The sequence below is a fragment of the Xenopus tropicalis genome, chromosome 7 (assembly GCF_000004195.4).
Source record: "Xenopus tropicalis strain Nigerian chromosome 7, UCB_Xtro_10.0, whole genome shotgun sequence".
Taxonomy (NCBI): Eukaryota; Metazoa; Chordata; class Amphibia; order Anura; family Pipidae; genus Xenopus; species Xenopus tropicalis.
The window spans coordinates 49,729,521-49,752,863 of NC_030683.2; the positions used below are offsets into that span (position 1 = coordinate 49,729,521).

The 23,343-nt window shown below is 34.2% G+C and overlaps 2 protein-coding genes and 1 long non-coding RNA gene across 3 annotated transcripts; 1 reads left to right on the top strand and 2 right to left on the bottom strand.

The window, feature by feature from the left end:
• Nucleotides 1-548: 548 nt before the first annotated feature.
• LOC108648202 (small proline-rich protein 2B-like) lies at nucleotides 549-2,320 on the bottom strand. The gene is made up of 3 exons (XM_031906221.1): nucleotides 2,133-2,320; nucleotides 1,242-1,295; nucleotides 549-787 (listed from the first exon to the last, which is right to left on the bottom strand). The coding sequence occupies exons 1-3, from the start codon at nucleotides 2,275-2,277 to the stop codon at nucleotides 732-734; spliced, it is 255 nt and encodes an 84-aa protein (XP_031762081.1). The 5' UTR covers nucleotides 2,278-2,320; the 3' UTR covers nucleotides 549-731.
• Nucleotides 2,321-10,616: 8,296 nt separating this feature from the next.
• On the bottom strand, nucleotides 10,617-13,270 carry LOC105947760. Its single transcript, XM_012966868.3, has 4 exons — nucleotides 13,256-13,270; nucleotides 12,220-12,441; nucleotides 11,326-11,379; nucleotides 10,617-10,864 (listed from the first exon to the last, which is right to left on the bottom strand). Exons 1-4 carry the CDS (start codon nucleotides 13,268-13,270, stop codon nucleotides 10,655-10,657), a joined length of 501 nt encoding a protein of 166 aa, XP_012822322.2. The 3' UTR covers nucleotides 10,617-10,654.
• A 1,555-nt stretch (nucleotides 13,271-14,825) lies between these two features.
• LOC108648205 lies at nucleotides 14,826-17,609 on the top strand. The gene is made up of 3 exons (XR_001924966.2): nucleotides 14,826-14,929; nucleotides 16,130-16,183; nucleotides 17,366-17,609. It is a non-coding gene; the product is annotated as an uncharacterized LOC108648205 (long non-coding RNA).
• The last annotated feature ends 5,734 nt before the right edge of the window (nucleotides 17,610-23,343 follow it).

The following is a 23,343-nucleotide window of genomic DNA, read 5'->3' on the forward strand; positions in this document are numbered from 1 at the left end:
TTTGCACTTAATGCCTACAAATACAATACAGTTGGTAACTATCAGTTTACCTGCTTTTGCCTCTTTAATAAAATGCATGTACAGTATGAAGTTAAATTAAGTTTAAAACAACTTGACTTTTGGAGAATTTTAAAAAAAGTGAGCTTTTTTTTTTAAAGGCTTATACTAACTAAGTGACTTAATAGTCACTACTTGTATACAAAAAAATGTTTCCCTTTAGAGTCTGATTATTTAATACATACAAAACTAGAGGCCCATGAGTAATCTGGCCCCAAACACATTGAGTGATCTTCTTATTAACTGGAGCAATTCTAACTAAAACTACTCACTCTAAATCAGACACTGGAGGAGTAGCTAAAAACAGCTCCATGTGTCAGAATAAAATCTGCATTTTGTTAATACTTTATTTTGCTTTGTGACCTGAAATGACAACTGTGTGTTTTTACTGTACACAGTTTCCTTGTACAACATACTTGATACCTTTATCTTATCTTGTCTACTTCCCCATTACTGTAAATAGCAATTATCAATAAAAAATACAAACCAAGTTGTGCCAAATTGAGATAATTTAATGGAACAGTAACATTCACTGCTGAATAGATACATTCAGAAGACAAACAATTGGTACTAAGACAGCTATGAAAGGATAAGCAAACAGTAGAGGACTGGAAGAACTAAAGGCATTTGTTGGACTGATGAATGATCGGGTCCTGCTCAAAAGGTGGCAACACTCAGTACTTTCCATAGAAATGACAAGGATTGCAGGGATTGCAAGGGTCACAGTGAACTGTAGAGAAATAAAACACCAATTAGAATATAATATTTATGTATTCTGGAGAATTTATTATAGAGTGCCTCTAATTGGAAATGACTAAGCAGTATTCAGAATAGAGGTCCTTCAAAATTACAGAAAAAATATTTAAGAACTTTAGATTTTGCAATATCCCTTTTCTGAACTGACTAAACTACTTTTAGGTTTTTTAGAGGTTTATATTCTATTTAGTTATCATTAGAGGGCAAGTTTAAATTTACCTTTTACATGTTTCAGAAACTAATACAGAATTATTCCAAGACATTTTGTTGCTCTTTATTTTTCCATGGTTTTAGTAATATTTTATTTTCTGTAGTTGTCTAGTTTGGATTTTAAAAACAGTAAAAACCTAGCCTTATGATAAATCTTATCAAAAAGCTAAGACTCTACTTTTATCCCTTCTGTAGAAAAAAACCCGGGAAATAATTACCTTTGTGGGTACAGTGCACAGTGTTGCAATGGTAATGATGGGCAGGTTGGCAGGCTGGAAGGAAAAAGACAATACAGTTAAAATAAATTCTATTAAGCTTACAAGCCTACCTCAGTGTATTAGCTAAACTACTGGGTATGTGTACAGGCATATCATTACTTTTATTACAATTTGCAGAGAATTGGTTATTGTTGTTTTAATAAAATATACAATAAAACAGTTGCAAACAAGGCATTTGGTGACACATTTATATTTGTACTTCCTGACCTGTTCACATCATAAATATATTCATCTGTTCATTGATTACAAAGGATAAGTACAAATAAAATGTACAAACACTGGCACATAAATGGAAATTCTGTTTAAGTGGCATTTCTTTAGCAGAAGACAACAGGACATGAAACTTACAAGGTTTGTTTGGTTTGAGATGTTTGATACTGTATTCATCATTGAATTTGTAGTAAAAAAAAAAAAATCACCCATTTGTTGCTGTGCTAAATATCACCCACCCACTATGTGTAGTGGATTTAAAAGAGAAGACTAATCAAAACTCTAGCAGTAGGTCCCACCATTGCCTTTATCTGACTCAGCATTATATACCAAAATTGCACAGGGTAGAAGAATCAAAGACCAATGAACAAAGGGAAAGCAGTTAAGACAACATAAAAATGTTATAATAAACCAAATTCTGACTGACACAATAATCTGACCAATCACTGGCATTTTGTTATTCTGTCAGCTGCTTTGCATTATAGCATTTGTGGACCTATCAAACAAACCTACCTAACAAAGCTAACAGAGGTCATGTTCCTTGGTTGATTATTAGGCCAAAATATCACTAATTGAACTTCCCATTCTATGTAGGGGATGTGAGCCATATATGTTACTTACGGTCATGGCATATTGTTGCTTGGCAGGGATCATTACAAACAACTTGTGGGTGGCATGGATCTTTGCAGACGACTTGTGGATGGCATGGATCTGGGCAGTAAGTCTTCTGATGGCAGTGGCTGCGGCCTCCTTTGAATACAGACATGACGGGTGTTTTGTTCAGTAGTATCTTCTAAGACACCTGGAGATTCTGTAAGATATGTTTGTTTGATCTAAAGTGGCTTCTTTTATATATTAACCTATACACATTCTTCAGCTGTCTGTAAAATTATTCATTCAATTTACAGTATCCTGTGCATTTGTATGTGTAATTGTTTTACAAGCTAAATAAAATAAAATAGCTATTTATTAAAAACAAAAACATTATATGGTGTTGAAAGAAGAGAGGACATATACTAGAATTCTTGGATGAATACATCATACAAAATAAATACAAAAGATCTATTATATATTAAACTATACAAAAGATGTCCAATAAAGGATGCTACCAAAATACATGTGAAATATAGCTAAAATATCACAAATTGAAAATTAGTAGTGCACAACAGTACCTTCTTGAATATCTGTGTAATTTATCTAACCTCTAATAGTTTCCGTGTTCTTTCGTTTTTTGGGACTGAGAAGGGATATAGATTGCTCCATATTTCCTTGATATACATTTCTAGGATCATAGAGGACCATGATTATTCATTTTGTTATGTCACTATTGCTTAATAGTCATACACATATTTATTGTGTTTATGTTTGGGGCTTACTAATAACTAGAGTCAGAATATTAAATATTAAAGGGGTATTTTTCTACACCGCTTACCACAAATTGCAATATTAACGTTGTACTATTTTTCCATTGTATTTTCTATTTATTATGATATCTTGCACAAGTCATGACAGAACTTTTTTGACCAAGTCTTGAGCCTAACATCTATTTTTATAATAAAATGGCAAATTACCTAGAAGTTACCCACAATGACCCACCACATGCAACACTGCAGTTACCCACAGCAATAAATTCTGAGCAGGTAAAAATAGTACAGTAACTTACAGAACTATTTAGCATGGTAACAAACTGAGGGTCGATTAACATTTAAAAAACATGTTGACTAAGTAAGTTTAGTATAGAAATAGAAGGTACTTCAGTTTTTTTGACATTTCTGCTCAACAAGACATATTGGCAGAACAGAGATCTACTTTAAATAGCACCAGTGATGGCTGTTTGAATTTTCTGCCCTAACCTGTGAATCTCTCTCTTTTTAAGAAGCACACCAGGAGCTTGGTTTTCTATGGGCTTATTGTAAAAGAAAGGTGCTTCTTCCATTAATAATCCAAAAACTGTTTACCTTAAATTCTGTATACTGTCTATGGATTCCTTAAAAAATATTATTTTAGTTATTATGCATTCAGTCAATTAAAATAACTAACCAAACATTTTGTATAACATCAACTAAATCTAAAAAGGATCCATCTGAAACATGTAATTCAAAGTCCTTGGATACAATACATTTTTTAAAATCCCAATAAAATCCATTAAATTAATGTCCAGTACCACACCAGGGACACTAGGGATTGCAGGTATGGCCATTTGTTTTACTTGTTCTTAAGATGCCCGTAGCTTGCATCAATGGGGTGCATGATCTGACACAGCCCAAAGGCAGGCGAAAAAGACAGGGCTGGGCTGAGCATCCTGACACTGCGCTCTTCACTGAGTGCCTAATTTTTCATCCAGAGCTCAAAGTGGAGCTAGCATCGGGGGAGGGGGGGTGTAAGTGCACCAGAAATGATGCAATCCCCACTCTGAATATTTTGTACACAATTGTGTACAATTCATGACAATATATTATCACAGGGGAACATTATTTATGTCTGAAATGCAAATTTGCACTCCCACAATTATGCTGGAATTGTGTGGGGGAGTGCTGCATTATGGGTGACAAACAGTGAATTGCGTTCAAAAGTGCACTTTGCACACTGCGGCTGCATTTGTAAATGATCATTAAATACCCTTCTCTTTGTCTTAATGAATGCCATCAATACAAACAATTGCATCCATTTTAGTGCATCCATCCATTAGGGCTGCATTCATAAATTAACTGTTTTTGCTGTTTCTCCATTTTGTCTCCACATGTGTCAGACACAATATCTTAATCAAATATTTCACCGAAGAATTTTAATATTTCCTCTGGTGTTTAACAGAGTCATGTTTTTATTTTAATAACTACCTCTATATTTATTACCTTTTTTTCTTTTGGAAAGCAATTACACATACAGATGCACATGATGTTGTAAATTTAGTGATTAATTTTACAGACATCTAAATAATGTGTATATGTTGATATATAAACAGGCCACTTTAGATCAAACAAACATATCTTAGGGAATCTCCAAGTGTCTCAGAAGATACTACTGAACAAAACACCAGTCATGTCTGGAATCAAAGGAGGCCGCAGCCACTGCCATCAAAAGACTTACTGCCCAGATCCATGCCAGTCACATGTTGTCTGCAAAGATCCATGCCACCCGCATGTTGTCTGCAAAGATCCATGCCACCCACAAGTTGTCTGCAAAGATCCATGCCACCCGCATGTTGTCTGCAAAGATCCATGCCACCCACAAGTTGTCTGCAAAGATCCTTGCCAATCAACCATATGCTGTGACCGTAAGTAACATATACAGTACTAGTGGAAGTTAGTAAATTAGTAAGTATAACTTAATCAATAAGTAGGCCTAAATATGTAATATTATATTAAATATTATTGGGAAAAATTAAGTGATCCGTCTTAATTCAAATTAATTATACTCTGCTAGGATAACAAAATGCCAGTGAATGGTCAGATTATGGTATCACTCAAGACTGGCTTTATCATCACATTTTCATGGTGTGCCCTCTTCCCTTTGGATTTCTCTTCCATGCTCTTCCACACTTATTACCCATGCCATTTTTGTTTTACTATTCAGTGTCAGAACAAGGCAGAGATGGGGCCTACTGCTAGAGTTTTGTTTGGCCTTCTCCTTCAAATTCACTACATACAATGGTGATAATATTTAGCACAGGCATATGTTGATTCATTTTTCTGTACTAGATATACAGGTATGGGAGCCATTATCAGGAAACCCATTATACAGAAAGCTCCAAATTACAGGAAGGCCATCTCCCATAAACTTAATTTTAATTTAATAATTCATATTTTTAATAAATGAATTTCTTTTCCTCTGTAATTGCAAAACAATAGCTTGTACTTTGTTGCAAATAAGATATAATTAATCCTTACTAGATGGAAAACAATCCTACTGGGTTTAATTAAAATGTATGCAATGTTATAAATAAGTTTAACTTAATTATGGAAAGATCCCTTATCTAGAAAACCCCAGGTCTCAAGCATAACAGGTCCCATACCTGTACTACAAATTAACTGATAAATATAGTAAGAAGCATTTCAAACTAAATGAACTCCTGAAAATTGCCTGTCCTGATCTCACTTGGTAAAGTAATGGCAATTAAATCAACAGTGTTTTCCAGTTATGGGCCAGTTTATGTGCTTCTCGTAGACTTGTACCTATCATGTGTAATCAATGAGCAGATAAATGTTTTGATGCAAACATATCAGAAGGTACAAATATAAATATTCTACTAAATGAATGCCTGCTTCCTAATAATATTACAATTCACAACAGTTTTTCTGTATTTTATTTAACTGTAATTACTCATTCTTCAGATCATGTAATAAAAGTAATTACAATATATAACAGTAGTTCAGATAATAAATTGAGGTAGGATTATAAACTCAGTAGAATCTCTTTTAATTATACTGTTTTTTCCAGCCTGCCAACCTGCCCAGCATTTGCATTGCCAGACTGTGCATTGTACCCAAAAAGGTAAATATTCTCAAAGTGTATATTTTTGTGTAGCGAGAATAAAACATGAGTCTTTACTAGATTTACAGGTTAGACAATTAACTATTTTAATACATTTCTTTAAATATGCTTTGTGATAAATTGATTTTTATATTTTGCTGGTTCTGAAGAAAAAGGCTACATTTTTACTGCTATTCAGTTGCAAAATTGAGAATTGGAGGATAGAAATATTACAAAAATCATAGAAAATCATTAGTCACTTGTATGTGCTTTTTCAGCATACTAAAGGTTAATGTAAATGTGAACAGGCCCTTTAATGATAACACAATAGCATATACACATGTACTGTACAGCACTATATAAAAACTGTTTCTGGGATATTCCAAATTCTAAAGAAAAAGTTATTACTCATTTTTTTTTGTTGAAGACTGCCTAAAACATTTTCAATAAAAGATACTGTATAATAACATTTCCCAGGGCTGCCATCAGAGGGTGAGAGAGTTGTGCCGGGCCCTGTGAAAATCATTTTCTATAAGGGGCCCCATTCACGTTATGAAAGTTACACAATTCACGTAACTTTCTCAAAAACTGCTTAGAAAACTACGTAACTTGCCTAGAATCTTACGTAACTTGCGTATCAAGCAAAAAACAATGCAGAGAAGCTTTGCAGGGACAAACTCCACTGACCACCAGTGAAATGAACTTAAGGTAAATTCCACTGCCCCAAATGATTTAACTGACTTACTGGCACATTAATTATTCATTTTAACTATTTATATGAACTGCTTTTCAGCAACATTTCTTATTTTTTATATTTTTATGAACTACTGCTGACTAGTTATTACATCCCACAGCAACCTCATTGGGACCCTACACTTACGCAAATTACGTAACTTATGCAAACATTTATGTTACTTTCAAAGAATCTTGCGTAACTTACGTATAAACTCCCCTTACCCCCCAATTAGAATAGTGATTAGCACATTAATTACTTTTACTATTTTTATGAACTACTATTGACTACTATTAAACTTAGGGTGCTTGTTTTGATGGGGGCCTCATATAAATAACTTGTGCTGGACCCCAAAGATTCTGATGGTGACCCTGCAATTTCTTGAATATATAAATATTTCTATACTATGTATTGTGTTGTAAATTATTGTGTTTATTTTCCAACAGCTTACTGTGACCCTTGCAATCCCTGCCAACCTTGCCAGTTCTATGGAAAATGCTGAGTATTCCCACCTTTTCAGTACAACCTGAACATTCATCAGTCCGGCAAATGCCTTCTATGAACGTCTTCCAGTCCTCTACTGTTTGCTTATCCTGTCATCACTCTCTTAGACCAAATTGCTTGTCTCCTGGATTGACCTATCCTGTACTGAAAGTCACTCTTACATTAAATTATTTTACTTCGGCTCAATTTGGTTTCTACTTTTATTGATGAAAATATGCTCTTTCATAAAGATTGCAAGTATGTCTACACACATTTTTTACTTACTGCTCCTGAGGAAGCGTGCAGTATAGCACGTGAAACGCGTCGAGCTTTGGAGGACACTCCGATTGTTTTTACTTATATACTACTACTGTACTGTAAGTAGCCTGCAGAGCGCAGGGCTTTTTTTATATTTATTAAATAGTTTTATACTATATTTGCCTCATTTTCTATTCTATATACACCGCTGAACTGGATCTTACTTCAATCAAAAGCCCAATTGGGTGTGGTTTATATGCTCTTTGATAGGTGATTCTGGTGAGCAGATTGTACATACATAGAGCCGGGGTCACATTTATTAGTGGTGTTCAACTAAAGCACTCACCCTATTTATTGTTGTGTTCATTATTTTACTTTTTTGCACTATATATTTCTTTTTATTTTACATGCGCTTCTATCAACATTCTGCACACAAGTATGTCTAAATAGTACTGCAAAAGAACTGTAGGCACTGTAAGAGCATGCAGACCTGTCATTTGTGGTCATGAAGCAGAATAAGATAAAAACATGCACCTGTGCATCCAACATCTCATGACATGGGCAGGGTCAAATACCTGCCCCTCTCTCCAAACTACTGGCCTAGAAATTATTTCCACTTACAACTTGTCCATTGTTGAAATTTATATTGGCCACAGCTTTATTACATGACATAAGCGATAACAATACATAACAATAAATATAAATAACAGCTACATAACAGTGTTGTAAACAAGAATATTAACAGTAATACTTAGAAACTCTTAATTCCCTTGCAATGGACCATACTAGGTGCATGAGAGCAATTAAATATGTTTGTTACCCATAATGCAGCACACCCCTATACAATTCCAACATTATTGTAAGAGTGCAAATTTGCATTCCAGGCATAAATAATGTTCCCCTCTGCTAAGATATTTTCATGAATTGGACACAATTGTGGACAAAATATTCACAGTGGGGATTGCATCATTTTTGGTGCACTTACACCCCCCGGATGCTAGCTCCACTTTGAGCACTGGATAAAAAATTAGGCACTTAGTGAAGAGCGCAGTGTCAGGATGCTCAGCACAGCCCTGTCTTTTTCGCCTGCCTTTGGGCTGTGTCAGATCATGCACCCAATTGATGAAAGCTATGGGCGTCTTAAAAGAATGGTCATACCTGCAGTCCCTAGTGTCCCTGGTGTGGTACTGGACAGTCATTTAATGGGTATAGTTCTTACAAGTGAAAATGTCACGTGCATCCTTTTTTTTTATGAACATGACAATTTTTTGCTGCATTCATCAATTTTTCATTGCACAGCAAATTTTACTGCCTATTTCACGAAAAAATCCACCTCTGGCGAAACGCAGAAATACGCCGCAAATCCATGCCTGCTAAATAATTTTGCCCATCACTATTTGATATGTTTGATCTAATGTGGCTTGTTTATATATCAACATATACACATTCTTCAGCTGTCTGTAAAATGATTCACTCAGTTTACAACTTCATGTGCATCTGTAGGTAATTGCTTTAAAAATTAAATAATTAAAACTCTAGCGTACCATACCATCATTTCACAAATATCCTTCTCTAATATCACTCTTAAAAAGCAACTCATTGAAAAAAATATTAAAAATGAAGGGTCTAGTCCATTTAACATCTAACATTTATTCTTTGTTTTTTTCAGAGACATTAGAAAAAAAGCCAATAGTTTAGTATTCTTGATAATCAGTATTCTGGTTGCAAAATATGCTCCCAGTTACCCTTTCACTTGAATTTGAGGCTGATACTTCTATACTATGTTATTCCATATATTCTGGGAGTTACTATATTATTTTACCTGTTACATAACCAACTTTTTTTAAATACACAGTCTATATGGTAAAAAGTATCTGAAGTATCAGATACAGCCAACAGTATCTGGATATTTTTTATAAAATTACATATTGTCATTTGGAACATTTTCTAATGATTTCCAAACTGCCTCTGAAAGCACAAGGATGATTCATAGGTAGTTCTGCTGTCTTGTATAATATTCCTGTATTATAGTGATTTTATGTGGATGATCCAGTGCCATGGTGTATCGGGTACAATGGGATAAACTGTAGTGTAATATGACTAGCAATCTTGCTAAATCCCTCAGAGGCACTTTGTACCTTTTCATCTGCTGAATCCAACACCTTTCAATATGGAAGCTCAATTCCCAGCTGAGAGTATTTCCTGCCCATGGCTTTAGCCTACAGCACTGAAGGGGGTTTAGAACAAAGTGATGAAATATTATTCTATTTCTGAACTAAGAATGTATGTGTGTGTGTGTTTAAGGTAAAGAGTTTCTGCGCTTTAACTTACTTTTGGTAAGTTAAAGAGCAGTAAATTTGAATTTTGTCTCTTCTAGTGCAGAGAGTGCTAGGGAGAATAAACATCTTATTAACACCAGTGCTTTGGGAAAAGAGTTATTAGACAGGTAGGTGTCCAGGTACTTTTTGCCATACATGATTGTTTGTACAATTGTACATTTTAATACTATCCTTGTTTCCTTCTTTTATTCAGCAGGTTCAATTGTTACTTTTCTTGCATTTACTCTCTGTTTGTACAAATAATCTAACAACAAAAGGTAAATAAACTGCTTTCTTTGGATTTACTTTTTTGCTTTTGAATATCTTTTTTCACACTTAATGCCTACAAATACAATACAGTTGGTAACTATCAGTTTACCTGCTTTTGCCTCTTTAATAAAATGCATGTACAGTATGTAGTTAAATTAAGTTTAAAGCAACTTGACTTTCGGAGAATTAAAAAAAAAGTGAGCTTTTTTTTAAATCAAGACTTAAAGGCTTATACTAACTAAGTGACTTAATAGTCACTACTTGTATACAACAAAAATTCCCTTTGCAGTCTGATTACTTAATACATACAAAACTAGAGGCCCATGAGTAATCTGGTCCCAAACGCATTGAGAGATTTTCTTATTAACTGGAGCAATTCTAACTACACTGGAGGAGTAGCTAAAAGCAGCTCCATGTGTCAGAATGCAATCTGCATTTTGTTTCTACTTTATTACAACTGTGTGTTTTTACTGTACACAATTTCCTTGTAGGACATACTTGATACCTTTATCTTATCTTGTCTACTTCCCCATTACTGTAAATAGCAATTATCAATAAAAAATACAAACCAAGTTGTGCCAAATTGAGATAATTTAATGGAACAGTAACAGTCACTCCTGAATAGATAAATTCAGCAGACAAGTCATTGGTACTAAGACAACTATGAAAGAATTAGCAAACAGTAGAGGACTGGAAGAATTAAAGGCATTTGTTGGACTGATGAATGATCGGGTCCTGCTCAAAAGGTGGGAATATTCAGTACTTTCCATAGAAATGGCAAGGATTGCAGGGATTGCAGGGATTGCAAGGGTCACAGTGAACTGTCGAGAAATAAAACACCAATTAGAATATAATATTTATGTATTCTGGAGAATTAATGATAGAGTACCTCCAATTGGAAATGACTAAGCGTTATTCAGAATAGAGGTCCTTCAAAATTACAGAAAAAAATATTTAAGAACTTTAGATTTTGCAATATCCCTTTCCTGAACTGACTAAAACTTTTAGGTTTTTTTAGAGGTTTATGTTCTACTTAGTTATCATTAGAGGGCAACTTTACATTAACCTTTTACATGTTTCAGAAACTAGTACAGAATTATTCCAAGACATTTTGTTGCTCTATATTTTTCCATGGTTTTAGTAATAATTATTTATTGTTCTCTAGTTGTCTAGTTTGGAATTTAAAAACAGTAAAAACCTAGCCTTGTGATAAATTTTTTCAAAAAGCTAAGACTCTACTTTTATCCCTTCTGTAGAAAAAACACACACGGAAAATAATTACCTTTTTGGGTACAGTGCACAGTGTTGCAATGGTAATGATGGGCAGGTTGGCAGGCTGGAAGGAAAAAGACAATACAGTTAAAAGAAATTCTATTAAGCTTACAATCCTACCTCAGTCTATTAGCTAAACTACTGGGTATGCGCACAGGCATAGCATTACTTTTATTACAATTTACAGAGAATTGGTTATTGTAGTTTAATAAAATATACAACAAAATAGTTGCAAACAAGGCATTTGGTGAAACATTTATATTTGTACTTCCTGACCTGTTCACATCATAAATAAAGTTCATCTGTTCATTAATTACAATGGATAAGTACAAATAAGATGTACAAACACTGGCACATAAATGGAAATTCTGTTTAACTGGCATTTTTTTAGCAGAAGACAACGGGACATGAAACTTACAAGGTTTGTTTGGTTTGAGATGTTTGATACTGTATTCATCATTGAATTTGTAGTAAAAAAAAAATCATCCATATGTTGCTGTGCTAAATATCACCCACCCACTATGTGTAGTGGATTTAAAAGAGAAGACCAAACAAAAACTCCAGCAGTAGGCCCCACCATTGCCTTAATCTGACTCAGCATTACATACCAAAATTGCACAGGGCAGAAGAATCAAAGACCAATGAGCAAAGGGGAAAGCAGTTAAGATAACATAAACATGTTATAATAAACCCAATTCTGACTGACACAATAATCTGACCAATCACTGGCATTTTGTTGTTCTGTCAGCTGCGTTGCATTATAGCATTTGTGGACCTATCAAACAAACCTACTTAACAAACCTAACAGAGGACATGTTCCTTGGTTGATTATTAGGCCAAAATATTACTAATTGAACTTCCCATTCTATGTAGGGGATGTGAAAGAGCCATATATGTTACTTACGGTCATGGCATATTGTTGCTTGGCAGGGATCATTACAAACAACTTGTGGGTGGCATGGATCTCTGCAGACGACTTGTGGATGGCATGGATCTGGGCAGTAAGTCTTCTGATGGCAGTGGCTGCGGCCTCCTTTGAATACAGACATGACTGGTTTTGTTCAGTAGTATCTTCTAAGACACCTGGAGATTCTGTAAGATATGTTTGTTTGATCTGAAGTGGCTTCTTTTATATATTAACATATACACATTCTTCAGCTGTCTGTAAAATTATTCATTCAATTTACAGCATCTTGCGCATTTGTATGTGTAATTGTTTTACAAGCTAAATAAAATAAATATAGTTATTTATTAAAAACAAAAACATTACATGGTGTTGAAAGAAGAGAGGACACATACCAGAATTCTTGGATGAATACATCATACAAAAAATACAAAAAACCTATTATATATTAAACTATATAAAAGATGTCCAATAAAGGATGCTACCAAAATACATGTGAAATATAGCTAAAATATCACAAATTGAAAATTAGTAGTGCACAACAGTACCTTTTTGAATATCTGTGTAATTTATCTAACCCCTAATAGTTTCCATGTTCTTTCGTTTTTTGGGACTGAGATGGGATATAGATTGCTCCATATTTCCTTCATATACATTTCTAGGATCATAGAGGACCATGATTATTCATTTCGTTATGTCACTATTGTTTAATTGTCATATACATATATTTTGTGTTTATGTTTGGGGCTTCCTAATAACTAGAGTCAGAATATTAAGAGGTATTTTTCTACACCGTTTACCACAAATTTCAATATTAAGGTTGTACTTCTTTATTTTTCCATTGTATTTTCTATTTATTATGATATCTTGCACAAGTCATGACAGAACTTTTTGGAGCAAGTCTTGAGCCTAACATCTATTTTTATCATAAAATGGCAAACTACCCAGAAGTTACCCAAAATGACCCACCACATGAAATACTGCAGTTACCCACAGCAATAAATTCTGAGCAGGTAAAAATAGTACAGTAACTTACAGAACTATATAGCATGGTGACAAACTGTGGGTTGATTAACATTTAAAAAGCATGTTGACTAAATAAGTTTGGTATAGAAATAGGAGGTACTTTACATTTCTGCTCAACAAGACATATTGGCAGAACAGAGATCTACTGTAGATAGCACCAGTGATGGCTGTTTGAATTTTCTGCCCTAACCTGTGAATCTCTCTCTTTTTCAGAAGCACACCAGGAACTTGGTTTTCTTTGGGCTTATTGTAAAAAAAGGTGCTTCTTCCATTAATAATCCAAAAACTGTTTACCTTAAATTCTGTATACTGTCTATGGATTCCTTAAAAAATATTATTTTAGTTATTATGCATTCAGTTAGCAAGTCACCATATTAATGTTGAAATAAAATAAATTAGGTTCCTATTATAATTACAATAATTAACCAAACATTTTGTATAACATCCACTAAATCTAAAAAGGATCCATCTGAAACATTCAAAGTCCTTGGATACAATACATTTTTTAAAACCAAATAAAATCCATTGAACTAATGTCCAGAACCACTTTAGTGACACTAGTGATTGCAGGTATGACCATTTGTTTTACTTGTTCTTAAGATGCCCGTAGCTTGCATCAATGGGGTGCATGATCTGACACAGCCCAAAGGCAGGCGAAAAAGACAGGGCTGGGCTGAGCATCCTGACACTGCGCTCTTCACTGAGTGCCTAATTTTTTATCCAGCGCTCAAAGTGGAGCTAGCATCAAAGGGGGGGGGGGTGTAAGTGCACCAGAAATGATGCAATCCCCACTGTGAATATTTTGTACACAATTGTGTACAATTCATGACAATATATTATCACAGGGGAACATTATTTATGTCTGGAATGCAAATTTGCACTCCCACAATTATGCTGGAATTGTGTGGGGGAGTGCTGCATTATGGGTAACAAACAGTGAATTGCGCTCAAAAGTGCACTTTGCACACTGCGGCTGCATTTGTAAATGATCATTAAATACCCTTCTCTTTGTCTTAATTATTGCCATCAATACAAACAATTGCATCCATTTTAGTGCATCCATCCATTGGGGCTGCATTCATAAATTAACTGTTTTTGCTGTTTCTCCATTTTGTCTCCACATGTGTCAGACACAATATCTTAATCAAATCTTTCACCGAAGAATTTTAATATTTCCTCTGGTGTTTAACAGAGTCATGTTTTATTTTAATAACTACCTCTATATTTATTACCTTTTTTTCTTTTGGAAAGCAATTACACATACAGATGCACATGATGTTGTAAATTTAGTGATTAATTTTACAGACATCTAAATAATGTGTATATGTTGATATATAAACAGGCCACTTTGGATCAAACAAACATAACTTAGGAAATCTCCAAGTGTCTCAGAAGATACTACTGAACAAAACACCAGTCATGTCTGGAATCAAAGGAGGCCGCAGCCACTGCCATCAAAAGACTTACTGCCCAGATCCATGCCAGTCACATGTTGTCTGCAAAGATCCATGTCACCCACAAGTTGTCTGCAAAGATCCATGCCACCCGCATGTTGTCTGCAAAGATCCATGCCACCCACATGTTGTCTGCAAAGATCCATGCCATCCACATGTTGTCTGCAAAGATCCATGCCACCCACAAGTTGTCTGCAAAGATCCTTGCCAATCAACCATATGCTGTGACCGTAAGTAACATATACAGTACTAGTGGAAGTTAGTAAGTATAACTTAATCAATAAGTAGGCCTAAATAACAAAGAAGAAACAAATACTGTGTTATTTTTTATGATGTCTTTTATGTCATATTATATTAAATATTATTGGGAAAAATTAAGTGATCCGTCTTAATTCAAATAAATTATACTCTGCTAGGATAACAAAATGCCAGTGCATGGTCAGATTATGGTATCACTAAAGACTGGCTTTATCATCACATTTTCATGGTGTGCCCTCTTCCCTTTGGATTTCTCTTCCATGCTCTTCCACACTTCTTACCCATGCCATTTTTGTTTTACTATTCAGTGTCAGAACAAGGCAGAGATGGGGCCTACTGCTAGAGTTTTGTTTGGCCTTCTCCTTCAAATTCACTACATACAATGGTGATAATATTTAGCACAGGCATATGTTGATTCATTTTTCTGTACTAGATATACAGGTATGGGAGCCATTATCAGGAAACCCATTATACAGAAAGCTCCAAATTACAGGAAGGCCATCTCCCATAAACTTAATTTTAATTTAATAATTCATATTTTTAATAAATTAATGTATTTTCCTCTGTAATTGCAAAACAATAGCTTGTACTTTGTTGCAAATAAGATATAATTAATCCTTACTAGATGGAAAACATTCCTACTGGGTTTAATTCAAATGTATGCAATGTTATAAATAAGTTTAATTTAATTATGGAAAGATCCCTTATCTAGAAAACCCCAGGTCTCAAGCATAACAGGTCCCATACCTGTACTACAAATTAACTTATAAATATAGTAAGAAGCATTTCAAACTAAATAAACTCCTGAAAATTGCCTGTCCTGATCTCACTTGGTAAAGTAATGGCAATTAAATCAACAGTGTTTTCCAGTTATGGGCCAGTTTATGTGCTTCTCGTAGACTTGTACCTATCATGTGTAATCAATGAGCAGATAAATGTTTTGATGCAAACATATCAGAAGGTACAAATATAAATATTCTACTAAATGAATGCCTGCTTCCTAATAATATTACAATTTACAACAGTTTTTCTGTATTTTATTTAACTGTAATTACTCATTCTTCAGATCATGTAATAAAAGTAATTACAATATATAACAGTAGTTCAGATAATAAATTGAGGTAGGATTATAAACTCAGTAGAATCTCTTTTAATTATACTGTTTTTTCCAGCCTGCCAACCTGCCCAGCATTTGCATTGCCAGACTGTGCATTGTACCCAAAAAGGTAAATATTCTCAAAGTGTATATTTTTGTGTAGCGAGAATAAAACATGAGTCTTTACTAGATTTACAGGTCAGACAATTAACTCTTTTAATACATTTCATTCCATATGCTTTGTGATAAATTCATTTTTATATTTTGCTGGTTCTGAAGAAAAAGGCTACATTTTTACTGCTATTCAGTTCCAAAATTGAGAATTGGAGGACAGAAATATTACAAAAATCATAGAAAATCATTAGTCACTTGCAAAATGCCTTGACATGTTTCTGTATGTGCTTTTTCAGCATACTAAAGGTTAATGTAAATGTGAACAGGCCCTTTAATGATAACACAATAGCATATACACATGTACTGTACAGCACTATATAAAAACTGTTTCTGGGATATTCCAAATTCTAAAAGAAAAGTTATTACTCATTTTTTTTTTGTTGAAGACTGCCTAAGTCATTTTCAATAAAAGATACTGTATAATAACATTTCCCAGGGCTGCCATCAGAGGGTGAGAGAGTTGTGCCGGGCCCTGTGAAAATCATTTTCTATAAGGGGCCCCATTCGTGTTATGAAAGTTACACAATTCACGTAACTTTCGCAAAAACTGCTTAGAAAACTACGTAACTTGCCTAGAATCTTACGTAACTTGCGTATCAAGCAAAAAACAATGCAGAGAAGCTTTGCAGGGACAAACTCCACTGACCACCAGTGAAATAAACTTAAGGTAAATTCCACTGCCCCAAATGAATTAACTGACTTACTGGCACATTAATTATTCATTTTAACTATTTATATGAACTGCTTTTCAGCAACATTTCTTATTTTTTCTATTTTTATGAACTACTGCTGACTAGTTATTACGTCCCACAGCAACATCATTGGGTCCCTACACTTACGCAAATTACGTAACTTATGCAAACATTTATGTTACTTTCAAAGAATCTTGCGTAACTTACGTATAAACTCCCCTTACCCCCCAATTAGAATAGTGATTAGCACATTAATTACTTTTACTATTTTTATGAACTACTATTGACTACTATTAAACTTAGGGTGCTTGTTTTGATGGGGGCCTCATATAAATAACTTGTGCTGGACCCCAAAGATTCTGATGGTGACCCTGCAATTTCTTGAATATATAAATATTTCTATACTATGTATTGTGTTATAAATTATTGTGTTTATTTTCCAACAGCTTACTGTGACCCTTGCAATCCCTGCCAACCTTGCCAGTTCTATGGAAAATGCTGAGTATTCCCACCTTTTCAGTAGAACCTGAACATTCATCAGTCCGGCAAATGCCTTCTATGAACGTCTTCCAGTCCTCTACTGTTTGCTTATCCTGTCATCACTCTCTTAGACCAAATTGCTTGTCTCCTGGATTGACCTATCCTGTAGTGAAAGTCACTCTTACATTAAATTATTTTACTTCGGCTCAATTTGGTTTCTACTTTTATTGATGAAAATATGCTCTTTCATAAAGATAGCAAGTATGTCTACATAGTACTGCAAAGGAACTGTAGGCACTGTAAGAGCATGCAGACCTGTCATTTGTGGTCATGAAGCAGAATAAGATAAAAACATGCACCTGTGCATCCAACATCTCATGACATGGGCAGGGTCAAATACCTGCCCCTCTCTCCAAACTACTGGCCTAGAAATTATTCCCACTTACAACTTGTCCATTGTTGAAATTTATATTGGCCACAGCTTTATTACATGACATAAGCTATAACAATACATAACAATAAATATAAATAACAGCTACATAACAGTGTTGTAAACAAGAATATTAACAGTAATACTTAGAAACTCTTAATTCCCTTGCAATGGACCATACTAGGTGCATGAGCGCAATTAAATATGTTTGTTACCCATAATGCAGCACACCCCTATACAATTCCAACATTATTGTAAGAGTGCAAATTTGCATTCCAGGCATAAATAATGTTCCCCTCTGCTAAAATATTTTCATGAATTGGACACAATTGTGGACAAAATATTCACAGTGGGGATTGCATCATTTTTGGTGCACTTACACCCCCCGGATGCTAGCTCCACTTTGAGCACTGGATAAAAAATTAGGCACTTAGTGAAGAGCGCAGTGTCAGGATGCTCAGCACAGCCCTGTCTTTTTCGCCTGCCTTTGGGCTGTGTCAGATCATGCACCCAATTGATGAAAGCTATGAGCTAGTGTCCCTGGTGTGGTACTGGACAGTCATTTAATGGGTATAGTTCTTACAAGTGAAAATGTCACGTGCATCCTTTTTTTTTATGAACATGACAATTTTTGCTGCATTCATCATTTTCATTGCACAGCAAATTTTACTGCCTATTTCACGAAAAAATCCACCTCTGGCGAAACGCAGAAATACGCCGCAAATCCATGCCTGCTAAATAATTTTGCCCATCACTATTTGATATGTTTGATCTAATGTGGCTTGTTTATATATCAACATATACACATTCTTCAGCTGTCTGTAAAATGATTCACTCAGTTTACAACTTCATGTGCATCTGTAGGTAATTGCTTTAAAAATTAAATAATTAAAACTCTAGCATACCATACCATATCCTTCTCTAATATCACTCTTAAAAAGCAACTCATTGAAAAAAAATATTAAAAATGAAGGTCTAGTCCATTTAACATCTAACATTTATTCTTTGCAGCTGTTTTTTTTCAGAGACATTAGAAAAAAAGCCAATAGTTTAGTATTCTTGATAATCAGTATTCTGGTTGCAAAATATGCTCCCAGTTACCCTTTCACTTGAATTTGAGGCTGATACTTCTATACTATGTTATTCCATATATTCTGGGAGTTACTATATTATTTTACCTGTTACATAACCAACTTTTTTTAAATACACAGTCTATATGGTAAAAAGTATCTGAAGTATCAGATACAAGCCAACAGTATTGATATTTTTTATAAAATGACATATTGTCATTTGGAACATTTTCTAATGATTTCCAAACTGCCTCTGAAGCACAAGGATGATTCATAGGTAGTTCTGCTGTCTTGTAATAATATTCCTGTATTATAGTGATTTTATGTGGATGATCCAGTGCCACGGTGTATCGGGTACAATGGGATAAACTGTAGAGTAATATGACTAGCAATCTTGCCAAATCCCTCAGAGGCACTTTGTACTTTTGCATCTGCTGAATCCAACACCTTTCAATATGGAAGTTCCAATCCCAGCTGAGAGTATTTCCTGCCCATGGCTTTAGCCTACAGCACAGAATGGGGTTGAAAAGAGATTAAATATTATTCTATTTCTGAACTAAGACTGTGTGTGTGTGTGTGTGTGTGTGTGTGTGTGTGTGTGTGTGTGTGTGTGTGTGTGTGTGTGTGTGTGTGTGTCAAATTAATGGAACAATTATGGAACCTACATTTCCTTCACATACCTAAGAAGGAAAAAAAATTAAAGAGCAAAAACTCTGATTTTAAACTGGAATTTCAGTGCAGTCAATGACAGGTGTCCTTTTTACAGCTGGAAGATCTTTTGTAACTTTGTGGCTTTAGAATTTTGAGGGTTAAGGCACTTGCATTTGTGCAACGATATAAAAAAATGTCATGGTTCTTGTGTATTTTCTGCATCTTTTTTCGTTCATGCTTTTTCTATTTGGTTTTGTAATAAATTACTAGACATTTGTGGTTTTGTTGAAATGTGTTCAATTGTGGTTTCAAAATACTCTAAAGCCATGAAAATTATAATTTTAATGAATCTACCCCTAAATGTTATGAAACTATGGTTTAAATGGCACCAACATCTCTGCTAATCACTAAATAAAATTAAAATTTATATCCTTAAAGTGATACTGACACTAAAAAATGACTCCTCAAAATATGAATGTACATAAAAAGTTGCCTATAGGTCATGTTGATTGATTTTCGCTGAGAGATTTGCTTTTGTAATTAATTGTTACTTGAAGTTCCTAAACCTGACTGTTTTGCCAACCTGACTGTCCCTTCTCAGCCTGTCAGTTACAGCTTCTAATGCTAACGGCTGGACAAATATGGCAGCCTCCTTATAGGAGAACATGTGGGATCAGACAGGTAATATAAAAGCATTGGGTAAATACTTTTATGAAGGTCATGCAAAAACAATGTTATGATAGATGTAAAAAAAGGTTTAATTTCTGGTGTCAGTATCTCTTTAAGCAAATTTTTATGCTAAAAATACATTACATTCTTGACAATTCTGTACTTCTTACTGTCTTGCCAAGCAATGCCAGTACAGAATATAGTAGTAGTAGATATATTAGGAGTACAAGTACTCGACTGGCCTGTACAGACCCATGACTTCAACCCAACTAAGCACCTTATGATGAATTAGTATGATGACAGTGAGCCATGCCTGCTTATACAACATCAGTACCCAACCCAACAAATGTGACTGTGGCTGAATAGAAGCAAATCCCCAAACAATAATCCAAATATTCCAAATATTCCCTAGGTAAAAGCCTTACCAAAATGGGAGAGACTATTATACCAACAACTTGAGAATGAACATCTAATTAACACCAGTGATGTGGGAAAAGAGTTATTAGACAGGTAGGTGTTCCGATACTTTTTGCCATACATGATTGTTTGTACACTTGTACATTTTAATACTATCCTTGTTTCCTTCTTTTATTCAGCAGGTGCAATTGTTACCTTTCTTGCATTTACTCTTGTATGAATAATCTAACAACAAAAGGTATATAAGGGTAAATAAACAGCTGTCTTTGGATTTATTTGTTTGCTTTTGAAGTACATTTTTTTGCACTTAATACCTACAAATATGAGAATGTTTAAAAAGTGAGCTCTTTTTTTAATTAAAATGTATAGGCTTATAATAACTAAAGCATGAAGTCACTACTTTCATGCAAAAAAAATAATTCCCTTTGCAGTCTGCTTGTTTAATACATACAAAACAGGAGGCCCATGAGTAATCTGGCCCCAAACACATTTCTGAGCGATCTTCATTCCCCATTACTGTAAATAGAAATCATCAATAAAAAATACAAACCAAGTTGTTCCAAACTGAGATAATTTAATGGAACAGTAACATTCACTGCTGAATAGATACATTCAGAAGACAAACAATTGGTACTAATACATCTATGAAAGCATAAGCAAACAGTAGAGGACTGGAAGAACTAAACGCATTTGTTGGACTGATGAATGATCAGTCCTGATCAAAAGGTGGGAATATTCAATACTTTCCATAGCAATGACAAAGATTGCAGGGATTGCAAGGGTCACAGTGAACTGTAGAGAAATAAAACATAATTTAGAATATAATATTTATGTATTCTGGAGATTTTATTATAGAGTACCTCTAATTGAAAATGATTAAGCAGTATTCAGAATAGAAAAAAATATATAAAAACTTTAGAGTTTGCAATATCCCAAAAAAAGTAACACATGTTCCTTTTCTGAATTGACTAAAACTTGTAGGTTTTCTAGAGGTTTATGTTCTATTTAGTATCATTAACCTTTTACATGCTGCAGAAAATACAAAATCATTCCAAGACATTTTGTTGCTCTTTATTTTTCCATTGTTTTAGTAATAATTATTTTTTTCTCTAGTTGTCTAGTTTGGAATTTAAAAACAGTAAAAAGCTAGCCTAATGATACATCTTTTCAAAAAGCTAATACTCTACTTTTATCCCTTCTGTAGAAAAAAAAACACACATGGAAAATAATTACCTTTTTGGGTACAGTGCACAGTGTTGCAATGGTAATGCTGGGCAGGTTGGCAGGAAAAAAACAATACACTTAAAAGAAATTCTATTAAGCTTACAATCCTCCCTCAGTCTATTAGCTAAACTACTGGGTATGCGCACAGGCATATCATTACTTTTGTTACAATTTGCAGAGAATTGGTTATTGTTGTTTAATAAAATATTCAATAAAACAGTTGCAAACAAGGCATTTGGTGAAACTTTTATATTTGCTCTTCCTGACCTGTTCACATCATAAATATATTCATCTGTTTATTGATTACAAAGGATAAGTACAAATAAGATGTACATACACCGGCACTGGAAAATTCTGTTTAATTGGTGGTTCTTTAGCAAAAAAAAAAGAATGGAACATGAAATTTAAGGGATTTGTTTGATTTGAAATGTTTGATACTGTATTCATCATTAAATCTGTTGTAAAAAAAAGAATCATCCATATGTTGCTTTGTTAAATATCACCCAACCACTATGTGTAGTGGATTTAAAAGAGAAGACCAACCAAAACTCTAGCAGTAGGCCCCACCATTGCCTTAATCTGACTCAGAATAACATACCAAAATTGCACAGGGCAGAAGAATCAAAGACCATTGAAGAGAGAAAAGCAGTTAAGACATCATAAAAATGTTATAATAAACCCAATTCTGACTAACACAATAATCTAACAAATCACTGGCATTTTGTTGTTCTGTCAGCTGCGTTGCATTATAGCATTTGTGGACCTATCAAACAAACCTACCTAACAAACCTAACAGAGATCATGTTCCTTGGTTGATTGTTAAGTCAAAATATTACTAATTGAACTTCCCATTCTATGTAGGGGATGGAAAAGAGCCATATGTTACTTACGGTCATGGCATATTGTCACTTGGCAGGGATCTTTACAGACAACTAGTGGCTGGCATGGATCTGGGCAGTAAGTCTTCTGATGGCAGTGGCTGCGGCCTCCTTTGACTACAGACATGACTGGTGTTTTTTTTCAGTAGTATCTTATGAGACACCTGGAGATTTCCTAAGATATATTTGTTTGATTTGAAGTGGCTTTTTTATATGTTAACATATACACATTCTTCAGCTGTCTGTAAAATTATTCATTTGATTTACAGTATCATGTGCATTTGTATGTGTAATTGTTTTACAAGCTAAATAAAATATATATAGTTATTTATTAAAAACAAAAACATTGCATGGTGTTGAAAGACAACAGGTCACATACTAGAATTCTTGGATGAATATATCATAAAAAATATTAAAAAGGTATTATATAGTAAACTAAACAAAATATTTCTAATGAAGGAGGCTGCCATAATAAATGTGAAATATAGCTAAAATATCACAAATTGAAAATTAGTAGAAGCTTACAAAAAAATACTTGTACAACAGAGCCTTTAAGTCCTTGTGAACATCCTTAATAATTAATCCAACCCCTAATGGTTTTATTG